The 22,222-nt window shown below is 33.0% G+C and overlaps 8 protein-coding genes across 8 annotated transcripts; 4 read left to right on the top strand and 4 right to left on the bottom strand.

Moving 5' to 3' along the window:
• Positions 1 to 67: 67 nt before the first annotated feature.
• iunH (N-D-ribosylpurine ribohydrolase) lies at positions 68 to 3,595 on the bottom strand (the record flags this gene model as incomplete). The annotated part of the gene is made up of 6 exons (XM_004357472.1): positions 68 to 525; positions 1,103 to 2,011; positions 2,103 to 2,263; positions 2,657 to 2,708; positions 3,026 to 3,156; positions 3,564 to 3,595. The coding sequence occupies 6 exons, from the start codon at positions 3,593 to 3,595 to the stop codon at positions 68 to 70; spliced, it is 1,743 nt and encodes a 580-aa protein (XP_004357529.1).
• Positions 3,596 to 4,371: 776 nt separating this feature from the next.
• On the top strand, positions 4,372 to 5,561 carry DFA_02043 (putative protein serine/threonine kinase; the record flags this gene model as incomplete). The annotated part of the gene is made up of 3 exons (XM_004357471.1): positions 4,372 to 4,712; positions 4,893 to 5,231; positions 5,315 to 5,561. 3 exons carry the CDS (start codon positions 4,372 to 4,374, stop codon positions 5,559 to 5,561), a joined length of 927 nt encoding a protein of 308 aa, XP_004357528.1.
• Positions 5,562 to 6,511: 950 nt separating this feature from the next.
• DFA_02042 (uncharacterized protein) lies at positions 6,512 to 7,117 on the bottom strand (the record flags this gene model as incomplete). The annotated part of the gene is made up of 2 exons (XM_004357470.1): positions 6,512 to 6,626; positions 7,059 to 7,117. 2 exons carry the CDS (start codon positions 7,115 to 7,117, stop codon positions 6,512 to 6,514), a joined length of 174 nt encoding a protein of 57 aa, XP_004357527.1.
• A 460-nt stretch (positions 7,118 to 7,577) lies between these two features.
• Positions 7,578 to 8,798, top strand: DFA_02041 (uncharacterized protein; the record flags this gene model as incomplete). The annotated part of the gene is made up of 2 exons (XM_004357469.1): positions 7,578 to 7,839; positions 7,900 to 8,798. The coding sequence occupies 2 exons, from the start codon at positions 7,578 to 7,580 to the stop codon at positions 8,796 to 8,798; spliced, it is 1,161 nt and encodes a 386-aa protein (XP_004357526.1).
• A 49-nt stretch (positions 8,799 to 8,847) lies between these two features.
• Positions 8,848 to 9,375, top strand: DFA_02040 (uncharacterized protein; the record flags this gene model as incomplete). Its single annotated transcript, XM_004357468.1, has 1 exon — positions 8,848 to 9,375. One exon carries the CDS (start codon positions 8,848 to 8,850, stop codon positions 9,373 to 9,375), a length of 528 nt encoding a protein of 175 aa, XP_004357525.1.
• Positions 9,376 to 11,905: 2,530 nt separating this feature from the next.
• Positions 11,906 to 13,790, top strand: DFA_02039 (sugar transporter family protein; the record flags this gene model as incomplete). The annotated part of the gene is made up of 5 exons (XM_004357467.1): positions 11,906 to 12,101; positions 12,170 to 12,334; positions 12,415 to 12,590; positions 12,672 to 13,286; positions 13,362 to 13,790. The coding sequence occupies 5 exons, from the start codon at positions 11,906 to 11,908 to the stop codon at positions 13,788 to 13,790; spliced, it is 1,581 nt and encodes a 526-aa protein (XP_004357524.1).
• A 2,346-nt stretch (positions 13,791 to 16,136) lies between these two features.
• Positions 16,137 to 20,088, bottom strand: mbtps1 (membrane-bound transcription factor peptidase; the record flags this gene model as incomplete). Its single annotated transcript, XM_004357466.1, has 2 exons — positions 16,137 to 18,459; positions 18,536 to 20,088. 2 exons carry the CDS (start codon positions 20,086 to 20,088, stop codon positions 16,137 to 16,139), a joined length of 3,876 nt encoding a protein of 1,291 aa, XP_004357523.1.
• A 363-nt stretch (positions 20,089 to 20,451) lies between these two features.
• Positions 20,452 to 21,999, bottom strand: DFA_02037 (uncharacterized protein; the record flags this gene model as incomplete). Its single annotated transcript, XM_004357465.1, has 2 exons — positions 20,452 to 21,689; positions 21,924 to 21,999. The coding sequence occupies 2 exons, from the start codon at positions 21,997 to 21,999 to the stop codon at positions 20,452 to 20,454; spliced, it is 1,314 nt and encodes a 437-aa protein (XP_004357522.1).
• Between the last annotated feature and the right edge of the window lie 223 nt (positions 22,000 to 22,222).

The raw sequence follows: 22,222 nt of genomic DNA, 5'->3' as shown, positions 1-22,222 counted from the left end.
CTTAATGGATAATCAATTGGGTGAATAAACACATCAACAATAATATATATTTAAATTAGGTATGGATTTATTTTGTTTGACATTGACCATTTGAATAGAATTGACACCAATATGGAGTACCATCAGAAGATTGCTTCATTCCAACACCAAATTGAGTGTAGGTTTCGGATATCATATTGTCACGGGATGGACTAGAATTTAATTGATTGACAGTGCCAGCATCCGAGTATGAGCCATATGCAACTCCAGTCGATACATTTGTCGCCTCTTGGCCGGCCTTTGTAATACGATCAAACATTCCACCTTCTGGATCTTCATTGGTGAGTTTATTCGATTTTGCCATGTAATTGGCATGGTTTTGAGCAACTTGTACCAAACACTTTGATAGTTTTAGAGGTGGTATTTTTTTGGCTGCTCTTAAATCATTGACAAGTTTTAAATGATTTTGTATATTAAAATCTACTTTTAGAACTAAATTATTTAATTCCTCTCCAAAAGTAAATTGACAATACAAAATTGTTAAAACTATTAAAATAATTATTTTCATTTCTTTAAAATATAAATAAAATAAAATATGAATAAAATAATAAATAGTAAATAAATAATTCCAATTTGTTCTGTTCCTCCTCTATTTAAATATTTTCTTGTTTTTTTTTTTTCCTCTCTAAATAAATAAGATACAAATTAAATAATTAATTAAAATCTTCAGTTAATCTATCCATCTATTATCAATAATCCACTTTTTTTTCGAGTGGTAATCTAGATTTAAAATTGATATTGACTGGAATTGATTTGTTTTTCAATTTAGATTTGTGGGTGTGGGTGCTAATCCAATCACTACTATACTATACATGTACGATACATCTTTTAAATCATTGAATTGTTTTTTACTCTTGGGGGTTACGAATAGTATTTTTTTAAATTACCCATAGATATTCTGTGTTTGACAAGATGTACGAAATTATTATTATTATTATTATTAATTTAATTTAATTTGATTTGATTGATTACTATTTACTGGTGTTGACTATTATTATGATTATTTATTATTTATTATTTATTATTTTGATTAATTAATTATTTAAACAACTATTCTTATTACTTTTATCGATTGAATCAATTAAGAGATCGAAAAATTTATCAATATCTACTTCAACAGCGACATGAACGTTTTTGGGTAATTTTGACATGTTCCAAACATCGCAGACAGTCTGTCCAAAAGATAGATGGGAGGTACATTCAACGTCGACACGAAGATGACGTGTTTTAAATATAGAAGGATTGATGACATGTGCTACGGCCAATGGATCGTGAAGTGGAGGATGTTCCATACCAAACATAGTTTTATAATTCTCGGCAAAAAACTTTAACAACTCTACACAGAGTTTGATGAAATTGGTGTCTCCAATCTTTTGAATTCTATCGACAATGTGGGAATCGATCAATGCACGATGACTAACCTCTAATGGCACCATTACAATCTTGACACCACTTTCAAAACACATCTTGGCAGCTTCTGGATCGACCATAATATTAAACTCTGCAACGGGTCCTATATTCCCCGTCGTCATTGCTCCACCCAATAGAGTTACAGATTCAATCATCTCCTTGATCTCTGGATACACTGCAAACAACAATGCAACATTGGTAAGTGATGCAGTGGCAATGATTGTGGTTTGTTGGCCAGTCTCTCTAAACACTTTTTCAATGTACTCGTACATTACATTGATTGCCTTGCCTGGCAGTGGTGCCTTTGTCTCTACATCAATTACAATGCTCGAATCGAGGCCAGTGTCACCGTGGATCTCTGGGCAAATGAGTGCATCTCTAACGACTGGCTTACCGGCACCTTTTACAATATCAACATGCTCCATTGAACTAAACTTGCATACACGCAGTGCATTGATCGTTGTCTTTTCAACTGTTTGGTTTCCTACCACCGTCGATATACCCAATAAATTAAGTGATGGATCATGTCCACACATCATAATTGCAAATGCATCATCATGTCCTAAACAAAACAAAACAAAAAAGTTAATATATATAATCACATGAACATTTAACATTTAATTTAACTTACCAGGATCACAATCTAACCATACGTTCTTTTTTGTCATTGTTGTATATTGAATGATATTCTTGTTCTTGTTCTTCGTCAGATTCAACTTTTAAAACTTGTTCTTCTTCTACTTCTACTTGTTGTATAAGTTTAACTCTTAATCCTTTCTTTTTGTTGTTGAAATAATAATCTTCTATTCCACCTCTACAGTAATACTTGTTATTGTTGTTGGGTGAGATGAGTCGAGCTATCAAGTAAAGTGAGAATAATGTGATACAACCTAGTACAGTCCACCAAAACAATACTACTGCAATACAACTATTTAGACAGATCGATGAAAAGATGCGCAATAATGCTTTCAATTTCATTCACAAGAATTCTGATGATGAGGTTGTTGAAATTTAATGAATAAAATTTAGTTGTAATATATTATAAGTTAGATCGAGTAAATAAGAATAACAAGATATAGTACTAAGAGTAGCTGATCATCCTTTTCATCTTCATTACTCATGAGGTGTTAACTTTACAAGAAACAAGAACAAGATTATATTGCCCAATAATTTAAATTATTGCAAACCCCACCACCAACACACTCACAAACTAGCTAGTTTCACTGTATCATCTTTATTATCTTTATCTTTATCTTTATCTTTATGTAATCTTTGTCTGTTTGTCTATGTCCTGGTTACCAAGCTTTTCAAAGTACATATCCTTCCTTCCTGTAAAGGAGGAACCCATCTGCACTATTACACGATAGTATGTAAGGTGAGGGTTGATCAGTGGACTTTATCACAAATCAATCAATCAACCAATCAATCTTATCATTCAATGCTTTTCAAAGTTTGTGTTCTCTCTCTTGCTCTATTGCTAGCCGTAGAGCTATAGCTGTAGAGCTGCTGGTTGGTTGATTCGTCGGATGATAAACAAAATCTTACAACAACAAAAAGTATTTGCTCCTATAAATACAATTCGATCGAATCGAGACTGTGTTCTTGATCAAAGCAAAAGACCAAAAAGTATCTGTATCGTTCTCCTCTTTTCCGTTGCTTTGGTTTTTCTTAAAGCTTTGTTGTGTGGATACAACTGAATCGTGAGATCTGGATTTTTAATGAGGCGGTGCGATCAACAAACAAACAAGTTGTCTTGTAGAGCTCACACAATCAATCACTAATTCAAAGCAACCCCCAAACCAACCAGTTTATTATTTATCTTATCTTTCTTTCAAGGCATAAAACACAACAACCAAATCATTATATATAATAGAGATACTTTTTTTTTTTTTCAAACAAAACAGATAAAGAAAGACATAGACATAGACATAGTCATAGACATAGACACACAAAAGGAGGATATTTTTGTAAGCACCCTAACCCACACACAGATAGATATAAAAACACACAAACACATTCCGCAACTGCTGGCCACACTATCAAGAAGGAGGAGTAATCGAGAGGCAATGCCTCTCCTTCCACACCATATATAACTACAACCAACCTTATCTTACTTGCTTGTATTATTGTGATTGTATTGTTTCATTTTGTTTTGCCCAAGGAGAGAATATGCATCAAGAGAGAGTATTATCCATCATCCAAGCAACACAAAAATTTAATTTTAAAAAAACTGCTCTGCAAACAAACAAACCAAATTCTTTGTTTTTATTCATCAGTTTTGGACACTCTTTTCTTGTTCTTTTACTTTTTCTCTTCCTGCTCCTTGTTGTTCTTTTTCAAAACAACACTATTGTAGTAGTCAGAGAGCGATATTTTCATCAGAGACAGAGTAGAGAGTTTAGCTAAACAACTTACAAGAGGGTAAGAGAACAGGACAGCACTCGGTGCAGAGAAGAAGAAGGAATCGAGAGGCAATGCGACAATGCAACAACTTATGCGCGACAAGAGTGATTGATTCACACGGTTGGCACATGTCATGATAAACTTGATATTAACTATCTATCCCATCCATCTATTTAATCATCATTTGTCATTCATCATATACTTTACATTGTCTTTTATTATTATTAGTAGTCGGTCTTAGTAGTAGTAGAAATTGTATTAATTATAAATTCATTTATTTATTTGTAATTGTTGTAATATAGAATATAAATAGTTAATACATAAACATACATACATACATACCACATACATACAACACCTGTAAATACTAAAACAAAAATAATAATAATAATAATAAGTAGTTACTAATTCTTTTTTCTCTCTCTCTCTTTCTTTCTAAAGAATATAAACACATATATATAGTAGTATAATTTAATTAGTTAGTTATAGTATAATTTTTTAAAGAAGAGACAGATGAATATGGATAGAATGGATAGTTCAGATGATGATGATGTTGAAATCCTTTCAGCAGATGAATCAGGTGATGAAGGCGACGATGATATGCTCAACGAAGGACCATTGAATCAAAACTATACATTGGGCAACGAAATAGGGCGTGGAGCATTCTCGATTGTCCGAGAGGCCACTCACCGTGCCTCGGGTGAAAGAGTAGCCATCAAATCAATCAAGACTCAATTCATCAAGAACAAATTGTTGATGCGTGAAATAGAGATTATGAAAAAGGTCGGTGACCATCCAAATATCCTAAAACTCTACGAAGTCTATGAAACAAAGAAACATTTACATTTGGTTTTAGAATTGTATGTTTTGAAAACAAACAAATCAAAAAAAATGGAATCAAAAACACAATTGGATAATGATATGATTAAAGATGAAGGATTGATTGATTGGATTATATCATCAATCATTCATTTATTCATTACCAATATATATATATATTTATGGTATTAACACAATCGATTATTCTATTAAAATTTTAGAGTTAAAGGAGGAGAATTATTTGAAAAGATAGTTCAAAGAGGAGAATATTCTGAAGGCGATGCCTGCAAGATTGTAAGACAAATAGTATCGGCCGTTGGTCACCTACATGAGAATGGTATAGCTCATAGAGACCTCAAGCCACAAAACCTTTTATGTACAGGAGATGAAGGTGACGAGATTAGAGTGGCTGATTTTGGACTTTCAAAAATATTTGGTGAAGGTGATTGTCTAGAGACATGTTGCGGATCACCCGAATACGTAGCACCAGAGGTTCTAGAATGTAAACCTTATGATGAAGCTTGTGATTTATGGAGTGTTGGAGTTATTACTTATGTTTTGTATGAAATTGAAAATAGAAAAAGAAAAAGAAAATAGAAAAAGAAATATATAGTTATTGACTCTTTTGTTTATTTATTTTTAGATTAACTGGATGTTTCCCATTCTGGGATAAAAATAATGCAGTTCTTTATGAAAAGATTAGAAATGTAGATTATGGATGGCCAGAGGGATTGGAAGTATCGGATCAAGCCAAGAGCCTTGTATCACATCTATTGGAAAAGAGTCCAGACAAAAGATACACAATCGATCAATGTCTTCATCACCCATGGGTGGCTGGCCAAGGTGTTAGTGATGTTAAGAAAATTAAACCTTACACTGCAAAGAAATAATAATATAATAATAATAATATAGTAATAATAATAATAATTGTAGTTATTTTAGTAGAGTTCGTAATAGTAATAGTAGTATATAGTCAAAAATCATAAATAGTAATAATAACAATGTAGTAATCTAATCTACCCCCAACTAATCAATCAATCATTTCATCCCTCACACCTCAACTGACCCAACCCTCCTCAAAACTATATATATACATATTCATTTACCAAACATCCAACATCAACAACAACAATAATAATAATATTAGTAATAATAATAAAAAATCAAAACACATTGTATTCTTGAAACAACCAAACTTTTAAATGGGGGTAAGCATCAAGGATATTTATCAACAAGTTGACCTGACCCTTCAAGGAATTAAACCAAAAACACCGATTCCTCTTCACATCAACCAAAACTTGAAAGAGGCATCGGTATGAAAGTCAACCAAACTAAAAATATAAACGAGCCTCACCGAAGAAAATTCTCGATTCTATGACCCTTCGGCTCATGGGTGGTTGATAATTATCTCTAGTATTAATGGAAAGCGCTCTCTTTTGTCTTCTTCTTGGCTATAATCAATGAGGGCAATGGGTTGTGTAAAACCCAACAACAATGAAACTTGAAATGTTTATGTACTTATTTGGTCATTACCTTTTATATTTTTCTGGGGGATAATGGGTAAAAGAAAAGAAAAGGAATTAGATTTATCATCATCACACGTGTCAGATCCCTATGATAGAGTTTCAGATGACGACAATCGAGTTTTTTTCTTTCATTTTTTAGGTGGCACCCCCTGCAGGTTGCATCCCTTGGGTAACTCCGGGATATTTTTAAAGCTTAACAAAGAAGAAAATCTGGTTAAAAGCTGATCGTCGAACCGTTCCATGATTTGGTATGGAGAGGTGCGCTGCAGCTGAATATTTGACACTCCCTCTCTCTTTGTTCAACCTCCACAATTTCAACGACAAGGGTCGATGATCAAAGCCCTTATCGAATTCATCATAAAATTAATTTGCTTCCTCTCGAGACCTCCTTTGGCGTTTGCATCCACTGCGAACTCGTTCAAACCATCTCTATTTTATTTATTTTAGTTTATACATTTATAGATAAAATAGAAAGTAGCAGCATTTGACAGAAATAGAATTTTGTCAAAAAAAAAAGAATATACTTTACATTATTGTTGTTGAAGATCAACCATCATTTGAAATACTCGGTTTTTTAAAATAGGTATGTTTGTTTAAACAAATTATTTTCAGATCTGTGTTTATCATGCTCAGTGCCACTCTTCATCGAAATCCTCTTTATGTGTTTAGGGGTAAGCACATAAATAGTCAACATCAATCAATTCAATGTTCACCAACACCTATCCTTTTTTAACGTTTTGTGGATGATCATTGGGGCAAAGTTGAAAGAGTCGCCCAATAATTCTGGGAGTTTGGGATTATACATACACACAAATGTCAAATACAGTGTTTTCAAAGATTCGATCATTGATCATTAATTACCTGTTGTAGATGAGGTAAGGTAAGGTAGGTGATGATGTGCTACTGGTTGTTGTTGTCATTTGTATATTGATCAACTTTCTTTTTTTTTTTTTCTCTTTGTGTCCATCATCATCTGTCCATCTGTCCATCCATCCATCCCAATCCTTTATACGATCGTGTATCGCTTTTCTTTTAAAATTAAATTAAGTAGTAGTAGTAGTAGTAGTAGTAATTCCACATTCGTTTCACTGTTCATTCAACGAGCAGCGCACGCACACACCAACCAACACACAAACACGCACGGGCCAAAACACAAACACAGTAAAGTCAGTTTGTTGATCACCAATAGCTCAATCAGTACCCAACCCACATTTGATTATCACCATCATCATTCGTCGTCTTTTAAAAATAGAATTTCTATTTTTATTTTGTTTTAAAAAAAAAAATCAAGTATACTTTTGACTACTTTATTATTATTATTGTATCATTGATCTGGTCAATCATCATCATCAACATTCATTTTACTTACTTTTAAAAAATATGACATTTAAAATTAAAGCAAAAAAGATGGGAATTGAAACACTTGGAAAGGTGAATCGATTCACAAAGGTTGCCCGTAAACATGGACAGAAATTATATTATATTGATTTGGGTGGTGCTCCAATCTTGGAGGAACCTCCAACACATCGATCCAAAGTTGGTATACTCTGGAGTTTGGTTGTTTTATTCATCATGGCTTTTTTCATTATTCTAACTATTTCTCAATTCTCAAAAGGTAAATCTCAACCAAATATTTTAAGTAGTATTTATTTATTTATTTATATTTATTAATTATTTTTGTTTATTTTTTTTTAAATTTTAGGTGTACCATCAATTATTTATACAAGTGAAGTACCATCTTCATATTTACCATTTTCATCACCTCCAGTTGGTATTTTATTTAAAGATGCTAGTGGCAAAGACATATTAAATTCATCGCTATTAGAGGTACACTACAAATATATCACTATTTTCAATCAAGATGCTCTGCCAAGAATCAGAAGAAGTATAGCGTCGGTTGAATGTTCGTTTGATGGTATAAATACAGTGTCGGGAGGCTCTTCTAATAATATTAGTAAATTGACAACCAAGGCCATATGTCCAAACGAGTCGGTTGAATTGGTCGGCACGTTCGAGCTGCCGGTCTACAGTTACCTGGAAGTTGAAGTAAACCGATGTGAATGTCCAACCAACACATCGATTCCCTGTACATGTGCAACCGACCAAGAATTCAATGATATCTTTTGGACGGGGTCACTCAACTTGATCATCATGGAAACCATTCCATCGTACAGTGTGATTGCTCGAAAGGTGGATATCTTTCCAAAAGACCCGGATCTCTCCAAACCACCAAGTCAAGTCAACAACACACGTTCACTGTACTGGAAGAATGTACTGGCTTTTATGAACCGTGTCGATGTCTATATTCGTAGAAAGACTATATTCAACGGTCCACGTTATATATTTGATTACCACTTTTCCGAATTCTTTGCAGTCGGCACTATTATGGCACGTCCCGAAGATTTCACACCAGGTGATCCACTCTTGTTCAAGGGATACATTCGAATGGATATAACCGATTCCCAAGAGATGCGTCAGAGTCCGCAACTACTCCAGTTGATCGGGTCGTGGGGTGCCCTCTGGAGTTTTCTTCTCGCTCACTGTCGTCTCCTTGATCCGACTCTACAACAAAAAGGCGTACTATCGAAAAGACCATATTGAAAAACTGACCAATGAATTGATCGAAACAGCCAATCAAAAGAATATTGAAATGACAATGATTAGATCAAATAATAATAACAACAACAATAATAATAATCAACATCATCATATAGATTTAGATAAATCTTATGATCTTGATCCAAATAATAATAATAATAATAATATTAATAATAATAATAATAACAATAATAATAATAATAATAATAATAATAATGGAGCAGATCAAGGAGGATTGGTCAATGTTCAAGTTAAAAGGCATTCACCAAAGAATATTTTGTACGCTTCAAGTGGTAGTTTGGAAAACTATGGATGGCGTAGTAGTTTTAATGGTGGTGATGACATATTACATCAAAGTAACAACAATAACAACAATGATACCAGTCATCATAATACTAGTAGACGTAATTCAAATCAATCAGCATCATCAAGTGAATTATCAATATCACATGATTTAAATAATAGTTTAGATCAAAATAATAATAATAATAATAATAATAATAATAATAATAATAATAATAATAATAATAATAATAATAATAATAATAATAATAATAATAATAATCCACCTCATGCCTAAAAATACATTTAAAATATGAAGATCCTACCTATAATTCACATATATAAACACACCCCTTATTATATTGTACTATAATATATATATATACATACAAGATAGATAATCAAATTATAATAATAATAATAATAATAATACAATATTAATCAAATCGAATCAAAAAACATCATCATCGTCAATCAATACTAATAATAAATAAATAAATAATAATAAAAAAACAACCTTATATCCCCTCAAAAAACCCTTTCAAGAAGAGTTGTAACCTTGTGAGTGATCTTGGTTTCCTAGACATGACGTACACAATGGGAGAGATCACGAAATTTTCACCATGGGTGGGTAGGTATGAAAAGGTGAAAATAATGCAAAAGGCTGGCGCCATGCAATCGCGCTGCCAAGTGCCATATGACAAACGTTGTCCCTATATGGTTTGACCAGTCATTGATGATCACAGTGCTCAAAATCTATCTATCTATCTATTGGACAGACAACATCAAACCGTTGATCAACGAACCGAACCGAATCATGGGTAGGGAGGGAGGTATCTTGATATTCTAAAGAAATTTTGTTCTTATTTCTCTTTGCATCTCACCACATAAGCAATTAGCAACCAACAAAAGTTGATAATTGAACTTTCTTTCTTTCAAACGAGAGAGACGAGAAGAAGAGAGAGAGATAAATAAATGTTGTTAGAACCGTTGTTATACCGAGATAGTAATAGTAATAGTAATAGTAGAGTAATTAAATAGAATCGATTCAAATAGTAGATTTTAACCCTAACCGAACCCAACACGCAACACAATATAGAAAAAAAGAGTAAATCAACAAAAGGTAATATGATTATTTCATACACATAAATCTTCATTTTCATAACCACTACTACTACCACTACCACCACAACAACAATCGAATAAACATGGAAATGATCTTGTCAAATTACACTTGATTCCGAAATTTCCAACACATAAAATAGATAGATAGATTATACAAATCATACATACACCCTATACCCACACCCTATACTACAATTCAATTGAATTTGAATATAGTCGTTATTGCAATAGTACAATATCAATAAATTGGCCCGATATCGAAAAAAAGTAAATAATATTTTTAAAAGGTAATATATTTATTGATGTTACCCGGGCGGGCGGGGACATGTAAAATAGAACGGTCTCATTGTGAGGATATTTTTTTGGTGCACCTTACAATATATTATCATAAGCGGTAATGCATTCTATTGAAGAACCCCTATCCACACCACACTGTAAGTGTGGTGAAAAACAGATAATTGAATATTATTTCTCTCTCTGTTATATGATATGATATGATATGATATGATTATTATTATTACTATCATTGTGTATTTGTTATGGCAATAGCATTACCGATCTACCACCATCCACCATCCACCATCCACCACCACCACTAAATATCATATCAAACAACAACTACATTATATTACCGGAATTGAATGGTGATAACTGTCATAAGCAACAACAACAGATAATTCAATTTCATTTTCAATTTAATTTATTCACATTTATTATATTTATTTAATCCCTCCCTATTCAGACAACCAACCCACCTTAATTCTATTCATTCTTGTATTGATAAGAAGAGGAAGAAGATTGAATTAACAGATCCTGATTTCTTTGCACAGATTTTTCTGAAAGGTCAAAAAAGAAGATACAACTCGGTCGATTTTTCCCACACACGAATTCCTGCGCCTACACTTTCATTGGTACGTAATAATAATAATAATGATGATGATGGTCATTGCCCTTTCATTGGACAATTGATCACTTTGGTCCCGACTTTTCGGGTAGACTGTCTGAGAGACAAAAAGTTAACTCTTTTTTTTTTCTTTTTCTTTTTTACATAATCTATTTAGTGATCGTCCAATTGACCTTCAACCATTTTGTCATTGACCAACTAGATTGCGATTGACTATTTTTCATTCCCATTCAAATAAAAAAGAACTAGAAGAAGGGAATACTGTAATAATATTAATATTTTTATTAATACATAACACACAAACAAAGAGGACAAGGATACAGATTGTACAATAGATTAATAATATTTACTTACTCATTGTGTAATATATTTTCAACAACAATTTCATATTGTATGTAAAAAAAAAACAAAAAGAAAAATCAAAATATTAATACCAATATTAAATCCAACACTCATCACTAATCTCTCTCTTTATTGCTTACACCACATTACCCATTTCTTTATTTATAAATTTTGAATTTTATAATATCTTTTTTTTTTTTTTTCTTTTTTCCATTCAAAATCCCTAATCCCTATTAATATCACTAGATTGAATCACAAGTTTAATCTATCTATTCCAATAATAATAATAATAATAATAACAATAATAATATTATTTTTGTAATTTTAATTATATAGTTTTTTTTTCTATTTTTATTTATTTATTGTAATGTTTTAAAAGAAATATATTTATATATAGAAATATAATAATAATAATAATAATAATAATAATATCTATAAAATATATAAATAATATAAAATGACAGTCACTGAAAATTATCAAATTAATGAAGGTGATAATACACCATCCACTTCATCTCCATCTTCCGAGATGGATTTTCATCGTCGTATTACCCATCCCCGTGAAAATGGTTTAAGACAAAGAATAGCTCAGAGCACCTATTTCTTGATTACCATTAGTATGTGTGGTGGTTTAATTTTTGGTTATAATGCTGGTATGTATAATATAAAAAAAAATATATAAATATAAATTAATTATTTCTTTTTTTTTTCTTTTCCCTAGGTATTATTGCATTTGCACTTGATCCAATTACAGCCTTGTTCGAACTGGATGTAATTCCCCAGGGTATTTTAGTATGTAGTATTTTATTGGGTGCTTTGATTGGTGCCTTGACTGGTGGTGTCGTTGCTGATAAAATTGGTAGAAAACCTGTTATTATATTTACTTGTATGTATAACATTCATTCAAAACAAACAAATATAAATATAAATTTATATTAATATTTTCTATTTTTAAATTTTTTGTAGCACTTATTACAATTGGAGGAGCTGTTGCATCGGGTGCAGTATCATCTCTTGTAGCCATCAATATTACACGTTTTCTTTTAGGTATTGGAGTTGGTTGTACTTCATCAGTATGTCCAATTCTAGTTGCTGAATCTGCTCCAAAAGAAAAGAAAAGTTTTTGTGGTTCTTTCTTCCAAGTAAATATCTATAATCAAATCAAATAATCAGAAACTAACCTTTTATTAATTAATTTATTTTCTTTTATTTTTATTTTTTAGATTGGAATTACAGTTGGAATTTTACTTGCAAATGGAATTGGTTTGGCATTAAAGGAAGCAGGTAGTTATTGGAGATGGATGTTTGCAATTGGAGCAGTACCAGGTGTCATGTTGTTTGTATGTTGGGTATTGATGAATGAATCACCAGTATTCTTGATGAAAAAGGCTGAGCAAAGAAGTGGAGTAGCTGTAGCTAGTAGAGCCACCGTCGGCAGTCAAAATAGATTTGCTATGCTCTTTAACAAGTCGTCTCGTAAACCAATGTTTTTGGGTGTTTGTTTGGCCATCCTTCTCCAATTGACCGGTATCAATGCATTTATGTACTTTTCACCAAACATCTTTAGAGATGCTGGTATCTCTGGAAAGAATGGTCCTGATATTGCAGCTGTCATTCTCCAAGTTTGGAATGTCGGTACTACCTTGATTGCAATGTTTTTGGTCGAAAGAGTTGGTCGCAAAAAACTATTGATTACTGGCTCCATCATCATGACCATCTCTGATATCATCATTGCCATTGTTTTCCTTACAGGTTCATCAAACTCTGCTGCTGGTTGGGTATCTGTAGTTTTCCTTTTCATCTTTGTCGGTGCTTTTGAAGCTTCTATTGGTACTTTGGTAAGATAGATAAAATAGAAAAAACAAAAAAAAAAAAATCAATCAAATCAATTTTATTTATACTTTTAATTTTAGTTTTGGTTTGTAGTAAATGAAATTATGCCAGAAGATATTAAAGCAACTGCACAACCAGTGATTAATGCATTCCAATGGTTATTCAATTTAATCCTTGCCTTTGTTTTCTTGACTGTCGTCAAGTATCTCGGACAAAGCACAATGTTTTGGATCTTTGGTGGATTCGGTGTCTTTACCACGGCATCGTTGTGGGTGTTCCTTCCAGACCTCAAGGCAGCAGCTCCAGCACCAGCAGATGTCGAACAACCTCATATGCATCCAGTCGAGAGCGAGACCATCATGTACTCCAAGAAGCAAAAGGATGATGCCTTTAACAAGTCCTCAAAGTATGCAAAGCCAGCTCAAGAACAAGACCAAGACTTTGATTCAAAACTAAAGGAAATGACTGGTATTGCTCCAATTGATCCAATTGTTTTACCAGTACAATAAATCTAAGGAAACCTATAATAGTAATGAAAATGAAAAAAAAAAAAAGAAAATATAAATCACAAATAAAAATTAAATAATAATAATAATTATGTACCAAAAAAAAAAAGTATAGAGTTGTTTAGAAAAAAAAATAGGTGTAAGTTCAAACAAAAAAAGACAAAAAGAAAAGAAAAAATAAATAAAAATATAAATTTAAAGAGAGAACTGAGCCCAATTTGGGGATCGAAAAAAAAAAGAGATGAAGGCGGATATGTACCTTGCACCACTGAAATTAGAGATAAACCGCGGCCCTTCCCTTTAAAAAATCTTTGAATTGATTTAAAGATACGCATGTGGTGCACGACAGCATTATGCCTGGAATTAAGAGATCCCTTCTATCACTTGACGAGGTCGAAATTATTGATGGGGTGTAGACAGTCTATTCCAAGGAGGGAAAATAAAGTGAGGTGGCGCACTGTGAAAGTCTCTTTGTTATTGAAAACAGATAAACCATCATAATCGTCATATTCATCATCCTTTGTTAGGGTAGGGTAGGATCCTCTACCCTCCTGTTTCCTCCTTCACCACTTTTAAGATATCAATCTTGTTTTTGAAACGATATATTGATAGACTTAGACTCTTTTATCTATCTTTATACCCATGATGAGATATGATGATGATAATAGTACTAAACTTCTATTATTATTAAAAGAGTTGGGTATCTTTAGCTAGCCCTACAATATGATATGCATAGGCTCTCACAATTGTAAAAAAAAAAAAAAAAACAGGTCTTTAAAAGGTAACTGTCGATCATCATAGAGCTAACCCTTGATTTATTATCATTGTTACGATTTAAAAAATCTAGTCTACCTACTCTGTGCTGAGATGGTGGGTGATAGGTTGGTAGACTGGACGGACATTGTTTGTTTATGGCTTTCAATCACCACGTCGAGAGTGGAGCGATCTCTCTTTCTTTAGTCATGCCTAAGAGGATCCTCTTAGCATGGTGCGAGGGGTTGTTATTATCATAACTCGTTTGCAGGCCAAGACACAAAGAGAGAGTGAGAGAGAGAGACATCCATTCAATAGCAGTGACCAATTACTGATCGGGGATTGTTTGCGAGGGAATGCTCTCCAAGCAGAGACGTGCAACCAAAGACCGAATCAGAAAAAAAAAATAGACAGAAACGCCCCATCAATTTTTTCCTTTTTCTAATTCAAAGATGAGCCTAAGGGTGGTCAGAGGGGGGGGCAGGCGGTCGAATCTAAAAATCCGTTTTTCAAGATTCACCATTCAATAGAAAGATACTCAACATTTCTCTTCTCTCTCTTTGTGAGCCGCCAATATTGGGTGTGAACCTGCGTGTGCGCTGAATCGTTTGTCTCTGAAAGATTATTTACTAATTTGTTGTTTTGTTTAAGCAAAAACACAAAACATTTAAAGACGCTGAGAGGATCTCCAAAATCATTTTTTAGTTCATCTCTTTCTTCTTCTTGTTCTTTCAACAACAACCAACAACAATACTCAATGTCATTCACAGATCTGTATACAGATAATCAAAGAGACAAAGAAAGAGAGACAAAGAAAAGAGATAAGATTTTGGGTTAGATTATTTTTTTTTTTTTTTTTAAACCTTATAGTAATCTATTTATCTATTTATTCAAATCAACAATGGTTATTAAAGAAATGTTATTATGATTTTTTAATATCGCGTTCGCAGTCCAAAAGATGACCTGTCAATCCAACCGGCACTCATTTTTAATGTTCAAATTGGTAATATATTTTATAAAAAAACTATAAAAATCTCATAAATCTTTTTACACAATATTAACTTATTTCTTTCTTTCTTTCTTTCTTTTTGATCATATATATCTTTTTCTTTTTTTCTTTTTTGTTCATTTTTAGGAAAATGTACTGGCCTAAGGACTATTCTTTAGCAAGATCTGTGCAATGCGTGTAGAAATCTTTGCAATGTATGCGAAAGAAGTTCCCGGTGCATTCAGTGTGGATGTGATGTTAGAAGACCATCATCCCATTTTTTTAATCCCCATAAACAATAAAATAAATTTATATATATTAACCAAAGTATAAAAGTATTTAATCATTTGGGATTATCTATCTATCTATCTATCTACTACAAAAAAAACATGAATGTTTTCAGATGATAATGATGGGGAGGTGTTTATTAGAATCCACCCGATACCTAAATCTTGTGGGCCATTGTCGTTCATTTAAATGAACGAAAGTTATCGTTTAAAAAAATAAATATCTAGATCACAAATTTGATTTTGATTAATGTGATCCCATCCATTTCGTTTTCCCGGTTTTTACTTTCTTTCTTTCTCTTTCTCTTTCTCTCTTTTCTCTTAGACGATTGGATAAATTTTCTTTGATTTTTGTTGTTGTTGTTGTTGTTGTTGTAATAATTGTTGTAATTGTTGTTTCTTTCTTCTACTTTGAGTCAAACTAATGATCAAAAGTAAAAAGATGATGATTACAAAAAAGTAGGGGATGGCGTAATAGTAGAGGATTCGGTCTGGGTATTGAGCTTGTTCGGCTCTGTCTAGGATGACTCGTTGGGGGATAACTCTGTCTTTCCATTCGACGGCAGCATATGATTGTACGTGGGGAGACAATTTGATGTGGCTCATTGTACCGTAGAGTGAAATACGGTAGGTTGGGTTCTTGATTTGTGGATGACTAGGACAACTGATCATAGTGTCGGCCGATCCATCTGGAATGATGCGAGACTGATTAGCAAGATCAGCAATATTAAATCTTTCGGGTAAAAAGATAATACCACCACTGTTTGGGTCGTGTTCAGTCGGATACATATCTTCAACCAACACACCTGTTGCTCCATGAAACACCTTGTGTGGGTCTCCACCATGATGAATCACTTCGAATATCTTTTCAATCATCCAAAAGCAATTTGGACGTGATGCATGTCCATTTGTATTACAGTTACCATCAAAACAAAATGTTGATTGATCCAAACAACTTGAATCTCCAAATACTGCAATGGTCCCTGCCAATGCATCATTTTCATCACTTGCATCTGACAATTGTGATTGTGATGATTGCGACTGTGATGATTGTTGTGAATTCACAGTGTCCCAATGTTCTCCACTATCTTGTTGTTCATCAAAAGTAGCGGAACCTTGAAGAGTCTTGTCAATTTCCATGACAGGTGGTGTGTGGAATCCAAGAATAGGGATATTTTTGCTACGCTTCTCGTTGGTCATGATATAGTGAGATTGATCGTTGAGTTTGGCATAGACGAGTACACTGTTTTGGTGTGGAAAACCGATAATGTGGGAGCCTGAAGAATAGTAGGTTTGGTTGTCACCAATGGTGATGGCACCATCATAGACAGTGTCACCGAGCAAGATACCGTATGGAAAGAGCAGGTCATTGATGGCAGGGACGTTGGCACCGCCCGTGACGGGCTTCCAGATTGTTCCGGCATCGTCAATGGTGAACCGTCGCAACATATCGTGGTTGTGCCAGTCTCCAACTACAATGACGTTTAGTCCTCGACTGCTAATATCTTCTTCAAGCTTTTTAGCTTCAATTGGATGAAACTCTTCTTCGGGGTCGACTATTAACAGAGTACCATAGTTACGAGCATCAAAACAAGTTAGTGGCTTGGTCGATATCTCCATATAGTATCCACGTGCACGTAACCGTTCAAACAACCCTTTAAAGTTGCTGTGAGGGTGGTCGGGTGCCCAATCAAACAATTCGAGGAGACTCTGCGAATCATAGTCATAGAGAATATGGTCACTTGGAAAGTATCCTTGTGGATACTTCATGTTGTGGAATTGGTCCCACAAAATACGTTGTTGGCGTGGTGGTGTAACAATCACAGGTACACGAATCGATATGGAGAACTTTGGTACGCCTTCAATGTGTATTTCTACCTGTCCAGTGATATTCGTGTCACTACGTACTGCCGTATGTACAAAGATGTGTAGACCGATATGTCCAGTTGCACCAACCATCTCTGCATGTGACGAGTCAATCCCAACAGGATTATAAGCTGTATTATCAGGTAACCATTCCACACTCTTTACCTTGTATGTTTTTGTCTCACTACCATACAATGATACATTGACCACAGTCGGTAACGCACCATAATACAATGGTTGTGCACAGTATGGCCAAAAGTATGGACACTCTTCCGAACCAAACGAGATGGCTGGTGGATGAACAGTGAATTTCTTACGATCTGCCTCTTTTTTCGAACTCAATCGTTTGGACAAGATACGATGTGCATTGACTACATCCAACACACCTCCACCCTGTTCCAATAAACTAAGTTTTTTACTGCCACCACGAATCTTTAAAACATGTGAACTCTCTATTAAAACTTGTTTGACCAATGAAGGAGTTGCCAGTTTTCTCTGTGCATCTGTCAAACTACTAAGTAATAGTGCAATCGCACCACTAACAATGGGTGCAGAAAAACTTGTACCTGATCTCTCTTTACATTCCAACTCTCCAGATGACATTTGCAATGCATATACTCTTTCTCCATAAGTAACCAAATCTGGTTTAAATCTACCATGTCCATCTTGTAACTCCCAATTTGTAAATCCTCTTGATGAAAATTTAGCTATATCCAAATTTTCTGTTATTGATCCAACTCCAATTACTTCTAATTGATCTGCTGGATTACTATGTGTTCTATAGAGTAGAGTAGAGTAGAGTAAAGTAAAGTAAATATATATTTCTTTTTCTATTTTTTTTTTTTTTAATTTACCCAAAATTTGGACCATCATTTCCAGAAGCAGAAACTATAATTATACCAAGTGAATGTAATTCTTTAATTTTATCTATAAATGGTTTGTCGAGATAGTCTTTACCTCCTACCGAAAGGTTTATAATATTTGTTTGTTTGGAGATGGCCAAATTGAATCCATCGATAAACCAACTGGTCCTCGACTCTGCATTTTGTGTAAATACTTTGTACATGTCGAGTGTAGCACCACTAGCAATACCATGACATTTGCGATCAAGCAAACACCCTATAATACTAGTGACAGCAGTTCCATGACCAATTTTATCTTGATCTTGTCCTTCACCGGTAAAGTCTTGAACCTCTACCGATTGACCAAACGATCCAGAAAGTGTTGATAGGAAACCACTATCAAAAATACCAATTCTCGTTCCAGTTCCAGTGTATCCCATCTCCCAAAGTGTAGTTGCTCCAATTAAATCACTCACCAGTACATGTTTGTCTGATGCATCAAATAATTCTCTTCTTGATGGATATCTTGGTCCTGCAGTTTGATATGGTTGATCTTTTATCATTTTATCATTAATTCTACCATTTTTAAAATGTAAAATATTAGAAGTAGATGATGAAGATGTAGTTGGATTTAATGATGAAGATGTCGTTTCTTCTTCTTCTTCTTCTTCTTCTTCTTCTTGATTGTCATTGCTATTTTCATTTGTTGTTTCAATTTCTTGTTGTGTTTTTAATAAAGTTCTACTTGTCATTCCAAATAGTTGATGTTGATGCGTTGTTGTTGTCGTTGTTTCGGGGTTGTTGTCATTTGATTGACTTTGACCTCCTTTAATAATTCGATCAGGAAATATATATTTAATTATATCTAAATGATTCTTTACAATATCATCAATCATTAGACTGATGATTGTATTATCTATAAACCGTTGATTATTATGTGTATGCCTTAGATGAAATGATACCAAAGCAAAATCTGATGGTAAATGTGATGCTCCATTTACTCTTTTAATATATTTCCATTTTAATTGATATAATCTATCACTCTTATTATTATTACTATTCTTAAATATTGATTTTAATAAACTTAAATGTTTATCTTGATCATAATATTCTTTAAACATTATTATATATTGTTGTTGTTGTTGATCATCATATGATGTCGTAGTAGTAGTAGTAGTAGAAGATGAAGATCTTCTTTGTTCATTGCTATTTGTAGTTGTAGCAGATGATAACGCTGTTATAAAGTTTAAATGACTTTGGTGAAATTCTATGTTATTACTATAATGATTAGTAGTACTATTATTATTAATATTACTACTACATTCAGTTGTTGTAGTAGTAGTGGCGTTTGTTGAAGATGCAAAAGCAATGTGTGAATTTGGATTATATATATATGAAATACATATGAGTAAATAAAGTAGTAGTAGTAGTCGTGTGGTAGTAATAGTAGTGCTATTGCTATGATATATCGTGTTTGTTTTGTTGTTGTTGTTGTTGTTGTATTGTAGTAGTCGGAGTGACTGTGGAGGTATTGACCTCCATTGTCGATGTCTAACCTTTAACATTATATTATTATATAATATAGTGTTAACTGGATAGTATCTTTTCTTCTTTACTTTATCTGTAACTTGTACCAAAACATAGATAGATCGATAGATAGATAGATAGACACAGAGATAGATATAGAGAAAAGTTGCAACGAAGTTTTTAGACTAATAAAACCCGCTTGATCATGTGGTTGTCCTGCCAAAAAAGCTTAATAAAAAAACTCTCACTGACGATTTTTCGGAGAAAGCTCATCGATCCAAAAGGACAAACCTTTACTGATGTAAATTTCACATTTCATTTGTTTATTTATTTATTTGTTTTATATCTATAAAAGTAATAATAGTAATACTGCAAACATTATACATAATTGAACAGTTGATTTAGAGATTCTTTTTTTTTTCATTGACTGATAAAGTCATTGAAGAGAATTGAATATTTAAATTGTCCTTGTTGTTGTTGTTATCCTTTTCTTGATGTGGATTCTCTGATATGGCAACACGACCACCCACTTGTGGTTGTGGAAATTCCAATGATTTGGTTGGTGTAGCTTTTTTAATTGGTTCGAGAACCCAATCATCTGAATCTTCAGACTTTTCATCATCATCTTCATCATATTCTTCTTTATCATCATCATCATCATCATCATGTTCTTCATCATCATCATATTCTTCATCTTCATCATATTCTTCTTTTTCGTCTTGATTAAATTCCAAAATTTTGTTTCTACTTAATGGACTTGGTAATTGAGCCAATTCACTAAATGATTCTTCAAGTAGATTGGTGGAAGGTCTATGCTTGTCTTGAATGGCTGGAGATTGTTTTTCAATGACATAGTCTACACAGTCATCAACCTCTAGGATATCCAACAAATCATCGTATTGATCAATATCTTCTGGAACATAGACCTTGTTTCTCTTGCAATAGGCATAGAATATGTCTCTACCAGTATCTGATTTGATAAACTTGAACATTTGTTTGGTGAGTTTTTCATAGACCTGAAATCTCTCTTCCAATTTCTTATACTTTTCCTTGTTGTTTTTTAAATCAGATGACAGCTTGGAGTTGTTTTGGTCAATTTCATCGGCTATATCTTTCCATCTCTTACGATCATTCTCTAATGATTCAGTCATTGATTCCAACTTTTTCTTTTCAGCCGAGAAATGGTTGATACGATCCTCCCACTTTTTATTGTCATTGTCCAATTTATTTGATAGCGATTGGATCTTGTTTCTTTCCATCTCCAGTAGTTGTGACATTTCAATTGACATTTGTTGGTTCTTGGAATTTTCTGTCATGAAACGTGATCTCTCTTGTTTGACTCTATCCATCATTTCCATCATTGACTCTCTATCTTGGTTTAATTCCTGAACCATCTCTTGATACTTTTTCATTTCTTCACTAAAATATTTTGATGTCTCTTTGTATCTTTCAGACTCTTGTGTCACTGTTTTAATTCTAGCTTGTAGTTTTTTAAAATGTTCCAATTGCACTAAAATTTCTCTTCTAAATCCAACATGAATGTATACACTTGATCTTAGATAATGAGAATTTAAAAAATAATCGATTGGATTTTCATTATCTTCTTGTTGCATTTTGAAAAAATTAAATATTATGGTTACTTAAACAAATTAAATAATGAGAGGTCTTTCTGTATTAATAATAATAATATCATATTGAATATGAATTGATCAATCAATTAAATTTAATTGATTATTACATTGATCAAACCATCCCATTTGGAATACCCCCACTCTCCAGAACCAAAATGATTTGATGATCAAAACCACCATTGCAAAATGCACCAAAATGATTCCAAATCTAGTTTGTGTTGGTGGTTAAATTTACAACAAACTATCCCATCTCATCAACCACATAATAAATCTCTCTATTTCAACAACAATGGAGTTTTCATATCCTTGTATACTCATATTATTATTATACCAATAGATCGATGCAGCTAGCTGTGATGAACATCAAAATTTGACTATTTATTTATTTTTTTTGATGTTTACCACCATATGCAAATGGTGTGAGCATTAATAATTATCAAGTTTGATCACATATCATATAGAGATCATCATCTAAATGTATTGAACATAAACGTACTTTGCACTACAATAACAATCAAAAAATATTTATAATAATAATAAC

Source organism: Cavenderia fasciculata (assembly GCF_000203815.1).
Source record: "Cavenderia fasciculata unplaced genomic scaffold Scf_Dfasci-G-b-126g04.f1-5, whole genome shotgun sequence".
Classification (NCBI taxonomy): domain Eukaryota; phylum Evosea; class Eumycetozoa; order Acytosteliales; family Cavenderiaceae; genus Cavenderia; species Cavenderia fasciculata.
This window is presented reverse-complemented; position numbering and strand designations above follow the sequence as displayed.